Source organism: Eleutherodactylus coqui, chromosome 12 (assembly GCF_035609145.1).
Source record: "Eleutherodactylus coqui strain aEleCoq1 chromosome 12, aEleCoq1.hap1, whole genome shotgun sequence".
Lineage (NCBI taxonomy): Eukaryota > Metazoa > Chordata > Amphibia > Anura > Eleutherodactylidae > Eleutherodactylus > Eleutherodactylus coqui.
In genome coordinates, this window is record NC_089848.1 from 119,998,370 (window position 1) to 120,019,892 (window position 21,523).

At 45.4% G+C, this 21,523-nt stretch overlaps 1 protein-coding gene across 3 annotated transcripts in view; it reads left to right on the forward strand.

Annotated features, from left to right (window-relative positions):
- Positions 1-802: 802 nt before the first annotated feature.
- ADAM22 (ADAM metallopeptidase domain 22) overlaps positions 803-21,523 on the forward strand; it is a 241,515-nt gene continuing 220,794 nt past the window's right edge. For all 3 annotated transcript variants that reach the window (XM_066585459.1, XM_066585460.1, XM_066585461.1), the window contains exons 1-2: positions 803-1,045; positions 12,408-12,565. In XM_066585459.1, the coding sequence (XP_066441556.1) occupies positions 973-1,045; positions 12,408-12,565 (231 nt within the window). In that variant the 5' untranslated portion in view covers positions 803-972. The remainder of the gene's footprint in view (positions 1,046-12,407; positions 12,566-21,523) is intronic.

Sequence of the window (21,523 nt, forward strand, 5' to 3'; positions counted from 1 at the left end):
GGTGAACGTGGTCGTAAATAAAAAATAAAAAACGCCAGAATTGCGCTCCCCCCCCGCCCCCCGTCTCCAAGAACAAAATGTAATAAAAAGCTATCAAAAAGTCAGATGTACTCCAGAATGGTACCAATGGAAACTAGAAGACGTGCCACAAAAATGAGCCCTTGCACAACTATGTCAACGAAAAAATAAAAAAGTTATGGCTGTCAGAAGACGGCGATGGAAAATAATAAAAAAATTAAATATCTTAAAAAAAAAAATAAAAGTAATACAACAAAAAACAATATAAATTTGGTATCATAGAAATCGTACTGAGCCATAGAATAAAGTGATCATGTCGTTTATGTTGCAGTGTGTATGCCGAAGTAACAAGACGCACCCAAAGATGGCGCAATTTCATTTTTTTTTCCATTTCACTCCATTTAAATTTTTTAAAAAGTTTTTCAGTACATTAAATAGTACCATCGAAAAATACAACTCACTCCGCAAAAAAACAACAAGCCCTCTGACATCTACATCCATGGATACATAGAGGAGTTCTGCTCTTTTAAAAGGGAGGAGGAAAAAACGAAAATGGGAAAAAGAGCCCCTGGTCCTTAAGGGGTTAAACGCTCCAGCTCTGTTCAGGTACTGCAGAATCAAGTGTGACATTTCAGCTGCAATAACCAAGACTACATTTCCCAGTGTGCAATGAGGTCCTTGGAAGGAGGCAGGCGCTGCAGGCTCTGGCATTGATGAGTCTTAGGATGTGGCTGTGCATGTGGATGAGGAGACCTGGGAGGTGCTTGAGTCCTCTCATCCACATCTAACCACCCAATGCAGTAAAAGCACAAGAACACTAATGGAAACCAGGAGGACACAATGCAGCAGCATCAGAGAGTGTGAGAGGCAGGGAGACCCCAGCAGCACAAGCCCCTCACAATGAGGACATCTCTCTGATAGGGACCCTCACATGCTTCTTGGATTGTGCCAGCCATGCAGAGCTTAGAGTGCTGGATCTGCTGCCTGATTGGAGCCCTGTATGTGGTCCATGCCAGCTCCCAGGCAGGTAAGTCACTGCATGGCAGCTAATCTGGAGGAGGGAGGGGGCAGTCAGCTGGGATTGCTACATTGTAACAGGGTGTATTTATTTATTTATCATCTGCTGCTTCCTGGATTTGCTGCATTGATCTCCACTATAGCATCTCTTCTTCATTGACCTACAAGCAGGGTGCCTTGATCCTGTGGCCCCCATGCCCCCTGTGGCCCCCTGATGCCCATGCAGAGTAGTGCTGGTCCAGGACCCCCTCCTTTCCTTTTACTATGCCGCTAATTAAAGCCTTTTCTCCTGGGATGAGCCTGGTTGGTGTCTCATCTGATCACCAGGCCTGTCACTAGTGTTGGCATCTGGAGCATTCAAAAGAAACCTATTTACTATGTGCATTAAGTGCATTAACCCTTTCATGCTGGGGAGGAAGCAGAAATAACAGCAATAGGAATCCCATAGTATTTGCAGTGTGAGGCCATCTCAGTAGTGAGGCTGCACTGTGTATGGGAGGTGCAGCATCTGATTACAACCCATCCTTGTTGGTGCAGTGGCCTAAATTTGGTTATCGCTCTATATTGGGGTTCAGTCCCCCCAGAGTGACTATTGGCCCACTCGCAGTGTGTCATTTTGGTAAATTTAGCAGTGCTTTTCATTGATTTTTCTTGCATTTTGATTGTAACCCAGAGATCACAGAAGGGTTCACACATGTGGAATATTTCTGTAGGGCCGGGTTCACATTAACGCTATAACCTCCGTTCGGAGGTTCCGTCGCAGATCCAGCGCAAAATACTGGAAGAAATAACGCTGCATGCAGTGCTTTTTCTTGGGGTGAAATGCCGGGCAGTTGAGGGGATACTGACCGGACCCCACTATAGTCAGTGGGGTCTGTCCGGTGCTGTTTGGTTCCATCGATCTGTTCAGCCAAGAGATTCCTCTTTCCTGCTCTCTGAACGGAGCAGGAAAACGGACGCCTCGCCGAAGATATGAAAACAGCCTAAGACGCACCTAAAGACGCAGCTTATTCTAATGCTGCAGATTTCTGCTCCATAGCCCACATATGTAGCGGCACATTTTGGCGCAGAATCTTAGGTGCATCTTGCAAAAATATTGTATATGTGTGAAATGTCCCTGAAGAATCCTGGACTGAGATTTGTTGGCTTGGACTGGGATTCAGGGTGTCTTCACACAAGCAAGCTTCTGTCCGATAGTGTTATGGATGGAGCCCGCGCGTGTAGATAACACATTGAAATCAATTAGGAGCGATTATTTATTTTTTTCCAATCGCAGCAATTAAAAAATCACTGTATGTCCCATTTTTAAAGGAATTGCCCATTATGCTCTAACTTCTATGGGATCTTTAAAAAAAAAACAAAAAAAAAAACCTATCGCACTTGCTTCCCATACAATTTGCAGACAAGTGCGATGCGATCTTTACCATTGAAAGATATTGGAAGCGATTGCAGTATTGATTTAGCGCCATTGATTTAGCGTCATTGATTTAGCGTCATTGATTTAGCGTCCCGCACTTGGAAGCGGGTTTCCTCTTTTGACAAATAAACAGTATATTTTGTCTGATGAGAAGTTATAAAATCCTCCAGTTTACTTCCCCCGTTAGTGGCTCTCAGTTTTTAAGATCTCTGCTTGCTGTCATTCAATAAGGTTTATTACTTACTCACAAGGTATAAGACTCTGTACTTGTCATGTGATGTACCCGTCATTACAAAACACAACTTTAAAGGCGTTCACCAAGTTCTAGGTCCAGTATAAAACCAAACATACAGTCCCCGTTCCCGCTGTGTCCCACGCCGATGCTCGGCCCTACGCACCTTCTTTGTTTACAGGCTTACGGGACGTCAAGGGCGCTGCAGCCAATAACCAAACTCAGCGACCGATTGGTGAGCTCTCTTATTGGCTGCAGCGCCTATGATGTCCCATAAACACGCTGGGGCAGCCTGCTAATGGGACATCAAATAGCGCAGCGGAAACCAGCGGAGAGGTGAGTATATGTCTATTTATGTTACTGCTTGTGGAACGGATTTTACTCTGGACCTAGAACTTGGACCACCCCTTTAAGGGCTCATTCACACGGGCGGATGCAGTTTCAATTCATGGAATACAAAGCGTTTTAAACAACCAAAACTGTGCTTATTCACTGCGTATTCGGACCTCGTGGCGTTTTTCTACACCTGTATTTATTGCTTTTTTCACTTCTGCAAAAAAAAAACTCCTGAAGGTCCCATCGATCCCGCCTGCCTTCAGGAGTAAATATACAATGAAGATGCCTGGATCATGTGCATTCACTGCAACGTAGGCGATAATACAGCCAGTAAAGCATGCCGCATTTTCATTGTGTTTGTTTGGTGCATATTTAGTAGTTCTTGCGCGTGTATATATATATATATATATATATATATTGTTTTTCACTCACCCACTATAAGGACCCACTGACTTTCCTGGCTTCATGCGTCACTGAATTTGCACGTATCGTGTATTTACGCCATTTTTATAACGCTCCCATTGACTTGCATGATCGATTTTAGTTCGTAAATGAGGGTGAATTCCCACGCTGTGGAATTGCTGCGGATTCTTAGTGCTGTTTCCAGGCCTGATGTGGATTTTCTAATTCTGTTGTGGATTTGTAAGGGGGATTTCACACGGGACGAAACATGCTTTGTGGAAATCAAAGAAACAGCTTTGCAGAAAATACCGTCATGCGGAACATTCAGCACCAAAACCGCACTGCTAACGTGTGGATCTTGATGTGGAATTGAAAATGGCAGAATTCTGTCAGCAATTCCGCATCAAAATCCGCAGTTAGACGTGGAATTCCAGGATGGCATATTTCATAACGCTGTTGCGGAATATTCCATCCGGTGTGAAAGCAGCTTTATGGATTTGCATTGCATAGGGTGAAATGCGCACCAAAATCTGCATGAAAACCCTCATGCAACAGGTGCATTGCATAGTGGATTTGCTGTGAAGTCCATGATGGAAAGGTTTGCATGGTACCTCTGTGTGTCCGTCACTTGATCAGGACAGATTTATATCCACTGGAAGTAAACAATAAATGTTCCTGCTGAATAACAGCAAGCAGAGATCTTAGAAGCCCTGAGGAATTGATACAGAACCTATGCTGGAAAACTATCTGAGTCTTGTTTAAAGGGGTTGTACTGGAATTGCAAGTTATTCCCTATCCATGGGATATCCACAGGATAGAAGAGAACTTGCTGATCAGTGGGGGTCTCCCCTACAGTGGGGGATCTCCAGAACAGGACTCCAGTGTTCCGTTCTCCTGTCACTGCGGGGGTCATTTCTTCCCCGCAGTGACATCACCCTGTATACAATGCTGGCCGAGCATGTGCGATCAGCACTCCATTCATTTCAATGGGAGTGGTGGAAATAGCCGAAAGGGTGCCGCTCGTCTCTCTCTGCAGGCCCATTGAAAGTGAATGGTGTGCCAGCACTTTTGCATGGCTAGTACTCCATTCAGTGGCCATCTCACTGCAGGGGGTGCAGTAACCCCACAGTGTGGAGGAGGGGTGCTATTGAACACCCGACCGCAAGATTGGTAGGAATCTCAGCGGTGTGGATAGAAGATAACTTGAAATTCTGGTACCACCCGCTTTAAATCATACAAAGAATAACATTTACTAAAACCAGAAGCCTCCTTCTATAACTCCAACCTGCTCCGTAATCCTTTACAATCATAATGAATACCGGATATTAGAATAGTTCTTAACTAGAGATGAGCGAACGTGTCCGTTACGGACACATCCGCACCCGGACACCGGCTTTGCCGAACACTGCAGTGTTCGCGCGTAAGTGTCCGGGTGCCGCCGGGGGGCGGGGAGATGCGCGGCGGCGCGGGCGGCAGTAGCGGGGAACAGGGGGGAGCCCTCTCTCTCTCCCTCTCCCCCCCACTCCCCGCCGCACCCCCCCGCGCTGCCACGGCGGCCCCCGAACTTTTTCGCCCGAACACTGAAGTGTTCGCAAAGTTCGGTGTTCGGGCGAAAAAGGGGCGGGGCCGAACGTGTTCGCTCATCTCTATTCTTAACATAATCAGTTTTTCAGAGTGTTAGACTTCGTTCACACAGCGCAATTTTCCATGCTTTTTTTTTTTTAGTCAAAACTAGTAGTGGAGTCGAAAACTTTCTGCTTCCAATCCTTGGCTTTGCCAGTTGTGTATTGATGACCTATTCTTTGGATAGGTCATTAATTGCAGATCAGTGGGGGTATGCGGCTCGGGATCCCTGACGATCAGCTGATCCTCCAGACCATAGTCAGAACAGAGGAGCCAGATGTCTGCATCAGTGGTCAGGAGAGGAAGTGGAATCATTGAAATCAACAGGTGCCTTGACCATTGATGTGGACATCTGGCCCTGCTGCACTGACGGCGGGCCGGAGGATCAGCGGGGATCCTGAGTAGCAGATTTCTACCTATCTGCTATTGATGGTCTGTCCTTCGAACAGAAGGGAAAAAAGTATAGAATGGCAGATCTTTTGCTCACCCCAGCTGCCAAAAAATTAGATAAAAATTGATTGTTGTCAAGCAAAGGTGTGCCAAATTGACCCAAGGATTTTGGAAAGTGTTCTTGTATAATATCAGAAACTAACCGTGTGCTATTATGAGGAGAGGCATGCAAATAATATCTTTAAGGAGGACCTGGATAAAGTCTGGGGGCCGGTTGCATGGCTTAGCTGTGGCACCAGTTCCCCCTTTTTTCCTCCTTTCACCCAGTGTGTCATGTGGGTGGTCCCTACCGCTTACACTCAATGGATAACAGACTGTCAATCAAGTCTGATGTCACCCTTTGGGTGAGTGGTGGGCACCGCCCACTTGACATATTGAGAGTGCGAGGAGCCGGATCCAATAAGAGTCTGTTGGGGCAAGGGGAGGTGAGTTTAAAAAAATGTATAAAGTCAATGGGGAAGTGACAGACGAGCCATACAGCCAGCCCTACTGACTCTTTAAACCCTTTGTCTTAGCCATACGGCTTTATCCGTGCTAACGGTGCTTACCCCTGTCCACAGCATATGCTTTGTATGGAGTGGGCTCAGGTGCAGAACACGCTCCGTACACAGCAGGTATCGACTGTTTCTTACAGCCAACACCGGCCCGCAGCAGCCGCGATCCGAGATAACACTGATCGCAATGTTAACCCTTTAAAGACCACTGTCAGTTCTTACAGCAGCATTTAAATATCCTGATCTTCTTAGGGCCCCCAGGGCTGCCATGATCATTTGCCTATTACGGATGTGCCTGTGACCTTTCTAATAGGCAGCCTGTTAAAATACAGTATAATGCAATACTAAGGTATTGCATTATACTGTATAGGCGATCAAATGATTGCAAGTTCAAGTCCCCTATGGGGTCTAAAAAAATAGCGCAAATAAGTAAAATGAAGAGTTTTCAATATAAAAGTAAAAAAATTTAAAAAAAAGCCCTTTTCCCAGTTGTCACATGAAAAAATAAATTTAAAAACTGGTTTTGCTGCATCCATTAATGTCCAGTTTATTAAAATATCACATTATTAATCCGAAATGGTTAACTCATTTTAAAAAATTGCCTTTTTTTTTGGTCACTCCGTCTACAAGAAAAAATTGAATAAAATTAGTATGTTCTCCAAATTGGTACCAATACAAACTATGGGGTGCCTGGCAAAAAATGAGTCCTCACACAGTCCCACAAAGTTATGGGGGTCAAAATATGGTGCCCGAAAGCTATTTTTTTTAAAAAGAAGGTATTTAATATGTATTTCTTTGAGGTATTGTTATATAAAACAACAATAGAAATTTGGTATCGCTGGAATCTTACTGAGACACAAAATAAAGACGTCATTTTTACTGAACCACGAACACCGTAAAAAAAAAATTTTTTAAACTCAAAAATGGTGCAATTGCGGTTTTTTGTTTGCCCCAAATCTTTCAGTCTTCCAATACATTATAGGATAAGTTAAATGGTACCACTGAAAAACACAGCGTGTTCCGCAAAATACAAGCTTTCATGTAGATGAAATAAGAAAGTTATGGGTTTTTTTTGAAAGTTAAGATACTGGAAATGCAGAATGTGACCCGGACGCAGGCCCAGCAATGACCCTTGGTCATGAAAGGGTTAAGCAAGGTGCCGTGATGCTGGTTAGTCCTGAACATGGCACTCGTACAGATTTGCTGTGCATTCTGTGGGGTTGGGCATGTCAAGTTCTTCAGTAGGCGCTCGTCGGGCACGTTTGACCTGCGTCTGACCACACTACATCCATGCTGTGGGGATGCCTGGAGGTGGGCATACACTAATGTGTTTCAGATTTGATGTGAATGCACTTTTCTCTTGTGTTCAACCCCTGTTCTTTTAAATTGCATCACCCTTAGGGCTCCCGGCCTTAACCTTGGATGCCTCTCCAGTTCGGATGAGCAGCGGCGCCGGTATTGGATTAAGTCCTATAGCCTGAATACACACATGTCCCATATTCAATCGTTTTGGTCTAATGGAATTTCATGCAGGGATTGAGATAATTTGTCCCAACGTAAGAACCCAAATGCCAACTGTGATGTGATTTCATCCAGCGCTCGGACCAGACAACTTACATGCAATGCCAATAGGACTGCTAGGGAACAGTGTCAGTTTCCATTGCCTTCTATAGGATTCCGCACGGCCCGCTCTCAGCCGGGCAGATTTCTCAATGATGACACTTCTTGATGGCCCTTCTTCCTCCATCAGACGTTTCACGTGCCCTGGCATCTCTGTGCATCCGAGCGTCCTGCCTGCCATGTCGTCACATATTTACAATATAGACTGAGAGAAAACTGGCCGGGAAAAAAAGCGGCGCACATTCTGAACATTGCGTCACTCTTTATTACATTACTATTAGTAAAAAACACAAAAACAACAAAGAGTGAAAGAGAAAGGACGATCCAATTAAACCCTCACCGGGTCTAATGATACGGCCCTACGTGGCGAACAATACCGCCCGCAGGATGAGAAACAAGAATATTGGTAAACTCAGATTACCTGCCAAATCTTCTATCTGATGACCTTAACAAGCCTACATATAGAACGCCACACGGCAAATCTAGTCCTACAGTCAATAAAAGGCGCAAAAAGCAGTGTGATCTGCTAAACCATACAGGATGGGGGGGGGGGGGGGGGGGGCAGAAAAAGAGCAAGAGGTACTAAGATGGGGAAATGATGAAAATACTAGAAAAGACATCGGGTGTCACATGAACAACCCTGAGGCCGCACGCAGGAAGCTTCATCGGGGGGTTCTTGTATGTGGCCTTGTTAAGGGTCATCGGATACAAGATTTGGCAGGTAATTCAGTTTATCAATATTCTTTATTGAAATATGTTTCTCCTCCTGGGGACGGTATCGCCGGCCACGTAGGGCCACGAAGGGCCACAACATCAGTCATTGGTCCTTGTGAGGATGCTTATGCTTTTAATTTGGGTTATTTGCAATTTTTTGTGCTGTTAGTAAAGTAACAAAGTGTGACCTAATTTTTGCTTTTTCTGCAGTTTTGCTTTTCTTTCATTAGTCTGGTCTGTTAGTCGCTGTGTGGCAGCCCCCCACATGCTTCATTTTGGTAGTAGCCATCCTACTACTTCTTGTGATACATAGTTACAATATATTGATAACCTCCCCCCACCCCGATCTGCCAAATCCATTGCATTTCTCGAGGTGGGAGAGAGACTTGTGTCACAGAACAGTTAACTATGATATATACTCTTGGGCATAAATCTCAGACTGCATTACAGACACTTAGTGCGGCCCGGGCATCTACTTCACAAAACACTCTGAAAATTCTAAAAGTGTTCAATAAATACAAGAATTAAAGAATACCGAACGCAAACATTTCCATCAATGGCCGATTCTGTATATACTTGGCACTGCAGCTTTTGTTCATTTACATTGAGTATGTTCTTCATCAAGAACATCAGACATCAATTGAATTTCAGATACATGGTGAGGCTATAGGGGGTGCAGAGGTAGCGGTTGTATCGGAGCCTCACTGCCTGCCGACGTCAAAGGTCCATACCGCATAAGAAAATGCCAGTAATGTAAATGGCACACAGTAGGTGCGGAGCCGATAGAGATTCCGCATTGAAGCCCCAGGAGCTTCATGTTAAGCCCATGCATCACAGGATCAATGATTATAAGGGTATTCCGTTAACATTAATTTACTGACCTCTGGGACCCCCACCAATCGCCAGAAGAGGGCCCTTGTCCCCCAACAGCCTGACAAACTGAATTGCGTGGCAGCCAACGCTCCATGAACTTCTATGAGGGCACCAGAGATTGTTGAGTGCAGCAGGTCTGCAGTGATGGGAAATGAGGGACATGAGACCCCTGTTTTCGGGATTGGTGGGAGTCTCAGCGGCGAGACACTCACTGATCAGGATTTTATCACTTATCCCACAGATAGGTGATAAGTCTATTATAGCACAGCCCCTTTAAAGGTTTTCCAAGACTAATATACTGATAATCTATCCTCAAGATAGATCATTAGTATCAGATCTGTGGGTGTCTGCCACTTGGGATCCCTGATGATCAGCTGCTTGATTTGACATAACTTATCAGACACAGTGCCGTACTACGCATAGTGGCTACACGTGGTATTGTAGCCCAATCCCATTCACTCGTGATCAAGAAGTTCTAAAGAAGTACACCTAGATCAGGTAAAATAAGTATAAGAGTCACTAGTGACTGCAACCTCAACCAGAATTCAGAGAGGACATCCGAATGTAGTCAAAGTCAGTAAGAGTGTCTGGTGAGCCAGGCACCCAACTTTTATTGAGTATACAAGGAAGGTGTGGTTAACATATAGAGAGGGGAGGCATATTCAAATAAGATATAGGTAAGACATATGGGAGTATACATTATTGGCAGGTAAATGACTTTCTCAGGCTCTAAATATCACATTTGACATAGAGACATTGGAATTCACAGATGCTGCAAAATTACACAATAATAGGATAACCCCTACGCACTCCACAAGCTCAACGCATCCTGGTTCCATAATAAAGATAATTTCAAAAGAACAAACATCCTTGTACTGATTACTATGTGTACGTGACATGCTAAATCAGCACACAGTTCATGACCAGGCCAGTGTGTTCTCATCTGAAGGCCTTAAAGGGATTGTCAGAGTGAACCAATGTCATGAACCAAACTATATGTTTCACACTCGAATGTGAGAAGAGGCCATGGAACTCATGTGAGTGCCACTTTCTCTTGAATCAGCTGATTCATGGGGATCTCAAGTGAAAGCCCCCCACTGATCAGATCTTCTTGATTTATCCTGAGTTAAGCAGTTCTGATAACCCCTTTTAAAGGTCTATAGATTGTCCACATAAAACCCCTGATTGTTAGACTGGTCGCCAAGAAGTTGATCTAAAGCTGTACGGTGTGATCATCTTAGATTTATGAGGGAACCTGCAAGCAAGTGTTCAATTCTCCTGCAGCGCCACCACAGGAGAAGCGAAACGTTACAGCTTGGCCATTGAAATCAAAAAGCTGTCCCTGTCATGCAGGGTGTTGTGAGTCCGTAGACATGCTGGATTAGTAGTGGGTCTTCTCTGAATAATTGATGGGGGTCCCAATTCCTTCTCTTGTGCACCTCCTGCCCTGCATCATGTATAATATAACCCCTTAGTGACCACAATACACCTTTTTCATCTTCTTAAGGACTCTTTCACACGAGTGTGTATCGGCGTTTTTATGGCTGGCCCATATACCCTCCCTATCATAGTTCTGGAACTATCTTTTCCGGACGGAATATGGCCGCTGCTATACACTCCTATGAAAGCCTATGACAACTGCCAGAGCAGGGAGGGAATTTAGCAGCGTGACTGCGAAACTCCCTCCCCCTTTCCTCCACCTTTCCGCTCCTTGCCCCCTGTCTGCAATGGGAGGGAGCTGGATGAGGCGGGAGCTAGTGTGCTAAAGTTCTGCCCCCTCCCCCTTGCCAGCAGCTCCTATAGGCTAGAGCGGAGAGGGGGCAGGACTAGCTCTGCTAAGCTCCTGCCCTCTCCCCTTATTGTAAGCTGGCAAGGGGCAGAGAGGGGGTGGGAGTTTAGCAGAGCTGACACCCCCCCGTCCCACGGTATTCCGAGGCTGTGGCGTATATGCACTACAGCCTTGACCACCAGGAGTTGCAGCTGTGACTTGGTAACGGATGCCTCTATTTCACGCGATTTTCAGCCATGCTGTGGCCATGACAAGGCGGTCCGAAAATCGTCACGCCCGTGTAAATGAAGCCTTACCACCTATGGTAGAATCTAATTAGCTGCTGTCATAGGCTTAGTAGAATGCACTACATTAGTAATGCAGTTTATTACTCTAGTGATCGAACGACCACATCTTCAAGTCCCCTTCAGGGACTAAAAATCAGTGTAAAAAAAGTTCAATAAAGTTTTAATTCGAACACCTATTTAAAATGGATAAAATACCAAGGAAATGTTAAAAAAAAACCTGCACATAATGGGTATATCACGCTTTCGCAACAACCCAGACAATGCAAATGTTTTATTTATTGCGCGGGGTGAACGTCGTAAAAATAATTTTGAAAAGTAACGCCAGAATCGCTATTTTCTTTCTGTTCTTTTCGCAAAAAACGTAATAAGAATCAATCCAAAAGTCACATGTGCCTCACGATGGCACCAATAACTACAACTCTTCCTGCAAAATACAAGACCTCCCAGAGCTTTGTCTCCAGAAAAATTAATATGTTGTGACTCCTCGAATGCGGCGATGCTGATTAAATTGCTTTTCTTTAAAATTGTGTTTCTATTCTGCAAAAGTAGTAAAAAATAACAAAAAATCTCTATCAGCTTGGTGTTGCAGTAATAATACTGATCCATCCCCCCCCCCCCCACAAAAAACAATACAAAATATATGTAAATTGATTTAAAAAAATGTAATATGTTACAATACCTATTTTCACTTAATTTTTTTGTTCCTTTTTTGTTTTTATTAGGGATATTGTGTACAAAATAAAACAACTAAATACATTTATGGTTCTTTAATTTTTTTAAATGATTATAGTCATGCTAAATAAAGTACAGGCAAGGCGTGGCTTCCCGTTTCGATATCTAATTTGTATTGTTTTGTAGCCTCGGGTTGCAGGATGGATATGGTGACGGTTTAGGTTGGCGTGGGTGATTGGTGGTGGTTTTTTTGTTCTTTTTTATATATATTTGTATTTTATTCTGCAATTTTTTAACTTATTTTTGTACTTGGTCGTTAACGGGTTAAGTAACAGTAACATTGTGCCATCTCCTTTGGTACTGCTGATATAAATCTATGGCTGGTTTGATGTCACAGTTTGGTTTACCAAGCTTTGCCAAATTCCTTCAGGTAGAAAGTTGTCTTATTTCACGTCTTTTGCAGATACCTGGCTGACAGAGATGCATAGGAAGAAAGAAAATGGGTTCCTGGGCAGGGAAGACATTGTGCCCTTGCGTCTGATCTTCAGTAGTGACCTGGACAACCAGACTGCACATGGATTGCTCAACACTCGAGTCAGAATGGACAACAGTCAGGACCAGGTAATGGGGACACCAGTGGGATCTAGAAGTTATATTGGTGGCATTTTGAAGCACGTACAACTTTTGGGGGGAAACAAGGTGAACAGGAAACAAATATTTTGGTTTTTTCTCTCTTTTTTTTTTTTTAAATGGAATTTACAGTGCTGGATAAGTAGTACAATATTTTATAGTACGGGTTGTCTTTGAGGAGGCAACACCAATTGTTTTGTAGTTTTGTTTTGTTTTTTAGTTGTTCAATATGTAAAGCATTTGGTAAGGGGAGGGAAACTTTTTTTCCTGTAAAACCACTTAGATGTTGCGTCCAGCAATGACTGCAGCATCTGTGAGGTGAAGCGGCGTAGAAGAGTGGTGAGATGAGTAGGTGCTCATCTTCTCATATATTTTCAGGTGAAAAAAAGACCCTCCTGTGACAATCAGATACCTCAGCAAATATGTTCTCTGATTTAGTTGTGGATGGAGGTGTAGTGACGCAGGACTCGGCATGCAATGCAGCAGATGGAGTAACCCAAATTTACAATATTTATTTCAAACACAATTAAAATTGAACAATAATGCAACAATACGGCGTATGCGGTTGAACTTTCACCTTTGAAGGCCTACGCACTATCTATTGCTGCCTAAAATGCAGGAATCATAACACTTTATGAGCTAATAGTAGTGACTTGTGAATAATACCAGTAATACTTAAAGGGGTTGTCCCGCGACAGCAAGTGGGGTTATACACTTTTGTATGGCCATATTAATGCACTTTGTAATATACATCGTGCATTAAATATTGGCCATGCAGAAGTTATACACTTACCCCCTCCGGTGCTGGCGTCTCCGTCGCCATGGCGACGATCAAACCTCTTCTCTGGTCGCACAAACAGTTGGGCTTGCGCAGTGAGGAATCCTCTGCTGGATGTGTCCGGGCGCACGAGCTGCGTCCTGGCTCCTCCCTCTTCTCCGCATCATCGTAGCTCCGCCTCCGTCACGTGGTGCCGATCAGCCAATGAGGTGGCTGTAATTGGCAGTGGAACGCAGACTGGAGAAGAACATCCACGGTGCACCGTGGGAGAAGACCCGCGGTGCACCGTGGGAGAAGACCAGCGGCGCCATCTTTGAAAGAAGAATCTTCAAAGCTGCAGATCGGGGATCCAGGTAAGCAAATTTTTTTTTTTAAATAACGGATGTAATTTAACTGTCTGTTAAGGTGGGGTCTGTGGAAAACAAAATTTTAGGTTTCGGCGCGGGACAACCCCTTTAACTAACAACGCTGCCATCTTGGAGAAATACAGTTTACAAAATAGAATGCTCAGCGTCCCTTTCGGGGTTCAGTACAGTCTATCAAGAAGGCCGATTGTTGTATACCATCACAATATCTCCTTAGGCCTTGGCTAATACTTCAGTTGACATGTGCCTGAGGGCATGAAAAAGTCAATGTCTTTAGGGTACTTTCTATTCTCCACAGCAGGCCTGCTGACTACCCACCCTTAGTCTGATCGGTGTGGACACCCCCAGTTTTAACAAGACCGGCAATCTGGCAGCATGGCACGGTGCTGAGACTGTCTGGTGCTTCTGTGCACCATACTCCATTGCCTTGTGCCTGAATCTGGTGCACGGCTTTGTCTTCCTCTCTACCTTCCCCCTGCCCTGTCTGATGGGGTTGGAGCTTAGCACATCAAAGCAGCTGTGAGGTGCTACAGCAAGAGGGATAAGGGTGCATTGCTCGCCCTTCTTTCAGATTGTAGGGGATGAAACATGATAGCATGAAGAAAAGTCCACGTTACCCTCCCTTGAGACAGGAGGACAGGAGAATTACAGATGGTTTTCTGGTCCCTTCTTGTCCCTTCCTCCCATCCCTCCCTGCTCTGCACACACTAAAGTGACAGCTGTAAATTCAGTATTCCTGACCCCACTTCAAACAACTGTAACTTAAAGTAGAATGAGCTCAGTTCATCTAAAACTGTAACGTAATTTCCGTTTGAATAAGCAGAGCTCTGAGAATCTGTTGGGGGGTTAAAGTACCTACTTGGAACAGTGAAAATCTGCACTCTTGTAGATTTCCTTGCATGAACTGCTCATGTCTGGTCTGGACATAGCATTTCTAAGGCTGGGGTCACACCAGCTCTATGTTGTTCTACTCTGTACTAGAGGCCGAACAACAGAAAAACCCAAAGCGCCAGATTCTGCATAAGCTGGACCAGCTGAACAGATCCCATTTGACTATCCTGCTTCTCACAAGCCAACAGAAATTTTCCTGGATGCCAAGGCACCGCATGTTCTGTTATGTCATATGCGATCTTCAGCGGAGCCTCAGAATGGAACCTACAGTGCAGATGTGAACGCGGACTAATAGGTTCAAAGTGAGTTATATGGAAATGGTGCTCCGGGCAACAATCAGTCAGCCCCCTGCCCTTTTTCCTCCACACTGGACAGCACACGGATGGAGTGTCTGTATGCTGTGCGAAGTTTAGGCGTAACCCGCAGCACCCGTGTAAGTTTAGCTTTATTCATGTAGTATTAAAAGCTGCATGTGGAAAATACAGTAATACCAGCAAACCCAACCTAAATACTACCCCGTACAATATCCAAATACTATTACTATATAGTGCCCACACAATACCGCCATTTTCAGGGCCTTGTAATACCATTAATAAAGATGCCAACGACAATAGTAAAGCAGATAATAATGTGAAGTTACTTGCGGTTCGTTCATATCAGCGTTGAAGGTTCCGTTTGCGATTCCATCGCTGAATTCCATTTCAAAGCAGGACTATTTCATCCAGTAAAAAAACTGAACGGACCCCATTATTGTCAATGGGATCAGTTCTGTGCCAAACACTGATGCCCACACTGATGCCCACACTGATGCCAACCAGCTCTTATTATGTAAAATAAAGCAGAAAATCAAATGTGAAGCAAAACAGGCAAAGTAAGTCAAACTGTAATCCCCTAGCCGTCCTGGGCGCTCTGTGGAGTGGAGAGTAGTTTGGGCGCTGTCTGCTCAGATGGGTTTCCCGCTGCCCACTCGGTCTCTCCTTATGCATCGCAGCCAGCGCTAAACGGTCTTGCCTTGATTTATACAACCTTACTTTGTGCGCATGCTTGGAACGTAAAGTCAGAATCAACAAAGGGGGTTTAAGAAACAATGGCGTTTGCTAGGAGTGTTTACTATACCTTTTTGGCTTTGGGTACTTTTACACGTAGCGAGAAATCGTTCGCCCGAACAAGCGATGATACGGGATTATTTACCGTACCAATAAATGAGAACAATGGTGCAATCTGTGTTTAACCCAAACCATTAGCAAATGAGCCCAAAAAAGCTTTTTCTGCTTGCATAAAGTGAAGATAAGCGCTCAAATCAGGGTTCAGTCGTTGGCCGTGTTTACACCAAACGATTCTTGTTCATCTCCCAACAATCCAGACGTTGGTTGACTTATTTTTTACATTTATGCATTTGCCTTTGTTCATTAACCGATCTTAGTACTTTTTGAATGGCCCGAGGATCGGGCAGACATTTATAAGGAGGTGAGGTGCCAGGGCCTTTACTTGGGCATGGACGCCTGTAGGAATGTTTGTTTGCCTGATTGATGGTCCGTGTGAATCTGGTCACATCCAGACTGCAGGCAAACTATTATATGAATGCTCATTATTCCTCCATATTGGCCTGTGTAAAAGGCTAGTTAAAGGAGCACCAATCCCGATGATCGCCACTTGTTTAAAGGGGTTGTGTCTTCAGTATGAAAACTTAAAGGGGTTCTGACACAAATAATGTTTTTATGCTTTAGCAGCCATTGTTCCCTGGTCTGCCTAATGGACCCAGGGAACCCACGGTTTAATGGCTGCTAAAGCATAAAAAGATAACACTTACCTGTGCTTCTGTTGTTGTTGACATCGGGGGGGTCCTCTCCCAGCAGGCGTTGTTCCTCCTCTTCTGTCTGCACGCGCCACGCCACTCTGGGATCGCGCGCATGCGCAGTGGAGAGGTGCCCTCTGACAGGAGTCAGGACGGGCCGCGTCTCCACTGCGCATGCGCAACACTCCGGAGTTCAGCAGGACGGACGGGCCGCCCACAGCAAGCACTGTGCGGTCTGTCCGTTCACCTCGGAAGTGCCTGACGGACGGACCAGAGCAGGAAGCGGTCTTTTTGACCGCTCCTGCTCTGCTTTAAAGGCACAGAAGAAGATGCCGGCTGGAGGGGACATGCCTGGCGATCGGGCCAGGCCAGGCAAGGTGAGTACAAATTTTTTTTTTTGATGTCAGATCCCCTTTAAGGGCTGGGCATTTGTTAAAATAAAATAAATTCGAGCGTACTCCCCTGCCTCTGCTCCCCCGGGGCACCACTAACCAGCAACCACTGCTCTGTCCCTGTTGCCAGAGGTCAGGTGACCAATACGGGCAATGGGAGGCTGCAGCATCAGCGCTCACATCCTGGGCACCATGATGCCAAAAGTTCACTGAAGCCTTTGATTTTTTTGTTCTTTTTTACCTTTTTATTTTAACGCATGCCCAACCCAGAAACCACACAACCCTTTTACGCATACGCAGGCATAAGCGATTTTCAATTGCACAAATAAGCAGCGTATTTGTGCGACCAAAATACGACTACACCCGTGTGAACGAGCCCTAATAGTGAGCCCTACAGTGGTCGCAGTAGTAATAGTGACTCTAATAATGGCCCCAGGAAAAATAGTGACCCTCATAGTGGCCCCAGTAAAAATAGTGACCCCACAGTGGCCCAATTAGTAATAACGACCCCCACAGTGGCCCCAGCAGTAATAGCGATTCCTATAGTGGCCCCAGTAGTAACAGGGTATCCCAGAGTGGCTCCAGTAATAGCGACCCCCACAGTAATAACATTAACCCCCTCAGGAGTAATAACCCCACAGTAATATTATTCCCCTCAGCAATATTAACCCCCCTCAGTAATAATATTATCCCCGTCATTAATATTAATCCCCGTCAGTAATATTAACCCTTCCATAGAAATATCCCCCTCCCCTCAGAAATATTACCCCCCCCCCCTCAAAAATATTAACCCCCGCAGTAATAGTAACCCCCCTCAGTATTAATAACCCCCCCGCAGAAATAATAGTTCCCCCCAACCCATATACTTACCTCCTCCTTGCTGTCAGCGCCGCTCCCCCTCTGCTCGCGCTGAGCCTGGATGCACACTGACGTCAGTGTGCGCGCCCGAAACGCTTCCTCCCTGAGTCCTCTCTTGCGGAACTGAGGAGGAGGGGACCAAAGTGAGGAGGATTCCGGCTGCACACTGACGTCAGAGTGTGCGCCGGGATCAGTGCTAACAGCGTGATTACCAGCGGGGAGCTGTGGCACCTCAGCTGGTAATCGCTTCAGTGGTGAGTGGCCGTCGGCACGCCGCGGGCCATATAAAATGAGGCAGCGCGCCGGATTTGGTCCGCGGGCCTTGTGTTTAACATATGTGGGATAGAGAGGCAGCCCTGAAAATCTAGGACTGTCCCATTGAATCCAGGATTATTGGTATATACGATATAAAGAGCCCTGAATAGGTTCTGCTTAGGATTTTGACTGGACAGTCCAAATATTTAATTTTCTCCACAGTCATTTGGATGTAGTAGCTGCAGTATGTAACCCAAATATGCTTCGGTTTTCAGGCAGATTAATGAAGTTAAAGGGGTTTTCTAGGCAAAAGCTATTGATAACCTATGCTCAGTATAAGTCCTCAATATTCAAATACCGAGATGTGCCAATCGCCTAGCCCAATGTCAGTAGAGCGGGCAGGACACGCACCATAGGGAACGGGGAGAAAGTGGCCTGGCTGACTTCATTTCTACTGAAATCAGTGAGATCGGAGTACATGTCTGCCTTCAACACTGGGGACAGCATCGGGAGTGTACTAGTGGCTTCAGCCCCCATTGATTTCAAGGGGAGTGAAGTTAGCCAGGCCACATTTTTTTCCCCATGTCCTTTCTGCTGCACTTAGAGTCAAGTTGGGCGATTGGGGATTCACCAGGGATCCTGAGTAATGGGTCATGGCGATTAACCATTGATCTGTCCCAAGGATAGGTCATCAATAGAGATGAGCGAGCACGCTCGGATAAGTCAGTTACTCGAGCGAGCCTCGCTCTTCTCGAGTAACTGCATTCTTGTCCGAGCGTGCTTGGGGGGGGGGGGGAGAGATCTCTCTCCCCCGCTACTTCCTGCTATCCACCTCTGCCCCCCCCCCCCCCCCCCCGAGCACACTTGGACAAGAATGCAGTTACTCAAGAAGAGCGAGTGACTTATCCGAGCGTGCTCGCTCATCTCTAGTCATCAATAGTTTTTGCCCAAAAAAACCCTTTACTACTGGAGCCCCTGTGGGACAGCCCCTAAAGATTTCCTTAGACTGTTATTCCCATTTCAGTCCCTTATGCCGTTTCCACAAGATGTGCCGTATACGCTGAATAGGTGGCGGTCTACCTCCAGCCACGATGTTCTCATGAAAGGTGAGTGACCCAGAGGGAGAACTGCCTACAACTAAGGGCGCTGGAAACATGTCAGTGGGTTCAGAGCATTTCGGGTTTAGGATCCTGATTAGAGATAATTCAGTGTTTTCATTTTTTGATATGTAAAAAGCTCCAAAGCAGCGAAAGAGAAGCGAGATAAATAAATAATATATCAGTGTCGCACATGAATATTTAATGGCGGTCTGCGAGTTTAGGCGGAAATTTCTAAAAAAGAAAAATTAAATGTTCTTCGAATGAAGGTCTCTGCTTGTTGCATATTTGATGTTTGTTAGAAACCTGTACGATTGACGACATCGGATGTTGTGGAATATATGTACAGATGTGTCCGCCCCTACCTTGCTTGGATTTCATAAAATAAACTCTGTCACCATCTTTTTGCACCCCTGAGGGCAGCAGAAGATAGTGATAGTCACACTGATAAGTCTGCTGTGTGGATCTGTGCAGGAGTTTGGGAGAAACTTGTGTTTATCAGTAGCAGCACATAATAGAGGACTACTTAAAGGAGTCCTGGATATTCATAAGCTGCAGGCTAGCCACACCCACTGCGCCCTCTGATTACTGATTGGCAGCTCTCTGCCTATTACTGTGCATAGAAAGAGAGCTGTCAATCATTGGCTGGAGAGCTGGGTGGGTGTGGCTAGATGCAGCTCATGAATATGGAGGACTAGTTCTGTGTCTGGCTGCTACTGATAAAATGCAAGTTTCTCCAAAATTGCTGCACAGATACATGCCGCAGACACAGCACAGCGATCAGTTGGACAGGCACCATCCTATGGTGCTTTCAGTGAGGGCTGCAAAAAGATGGTGACAGGTTCGCTTTAAGGACTCTAATTTGTCATGCTGCAAAAACGATACATTCTTGCACCATGCTGTAAAAAAAAAAGTGTACGCTGAATGTATGCGGCTTTTAACAAGGGGACCTACGGGTGTCAGATGGTCCACTGTATCCTTTTTTTATTCTTCATTTTGCACTACACATATGAAAATATTTAGATATGAGCCAAGTTATGTTATATCTTAGCCACAGGATAGTGGATAACATTATCATCATTAGTGGCTGATTGCTGTAACCCCCACCAATCCAAAGAACAGGGGTCTAGCCAGTGCCTGAGCCAATAGAGCTGAGGTTGTATAGGTGCACTGCTGCTCCATTCACTTGAATGATAGCGCCAGAGATTGTTGAAGTGCTTGAGCGTTTGCAGTCTCCGGCACTGCCATTGAAGGGAATGAAGCAGCAGTTGTCCAGTTATAAACTGCTGATGGCCTATCCTCAGGATAGGTTATCGATAGTCGATTGGCTAGGGCCTGGTCACATGGGACACTCACTGATGAGCTGTTAACTGCTCCATTCACTCTGCAGTGGTCAAGCTTGGTATTGCAGGGCACGTTCCTATTGTAATGAATACTTAGCTTCCTGCAAAAATCAACTCAGCGCAGCAGCCTGCAAACAACTTGTAATGGGGTGAGCAGCAACATGTGGCAGAGACTTAGTACATGTGTTAGGCAGAATCTTGAAAAAGGGATTTTTCTGTGCAGAGTTAGTTCAGGACACGCAGTAGTACAAGTCAGCAGCTCCTGTAAGTGATGCTTACAGTATTGTGGGGCAAATCCTATAGAGTGCCATGCCATCCACCAAGGCCAAACCAATCAAAGGAAAGCAGACTGTGCCATTTGCCACCACTGCCACCATCCGAAGACCGCTTTTATCATTGCTGTTTTTAGAGTGATTCTTTACTGTTGCTGTATTCTGAAGTTCTACAAGTAAAGTTCGTTTGGAAGTTTCACAATGTGGGCCTATAAATATGCTTCACCACCAAAGCACCTTATGTACGGCTGCAGCATTGGTGACCAGTATGTCTTCAGCAAGCCTGATTCCTCAGCTGGACCGGAGAGCTATCCAGAGCCATCTGCTGCGGCCGGTCCTGTCTTTTCGGGCCCTTCATGTGAGCCTTGTGTCAGCTTACAGGTCCACAGCTTAAATCTCATGAGACAGGCTTGCCTACTCCTAGTCCCCGCTTGCCGGGAAGCCGCTCTTCATCTTCAGCAATGCAGACAACAGCCATAGACCCGGCACAGAAGCATAGAGAGAGACAACCAACATAATGAGGAAACCATAGGAGAAACAATGAGACCAACTGGGACAGCTTAGGTCTGCTTGGGACCACGGTATTAGTGTATCTTGACGCCACCGGAAGCTAGGGCACACTGGACAGCAATCACTCTGAGCAGAGCCGCAGTCCCTGGCTCCTGGGTGCATATATCTATATTGTTCTCAAGCTTGGCACTAACAACCAATCAGGTTGAATTAGGGAACCCAAACAACCAATCAAGTTGCTGGAATTGTGAATCAGAACCAATGAGGTTGCTGGAATTGCTCAATGCTACTGAACTGCTGAGTAAAACCAATATATGCGTCCTGCAGTAAGTGAGAGCTCAGGCGGGGAAGGTGCCAGCACAGCATGCCCGAGAGTCTTCTGCTGCAAAGCGG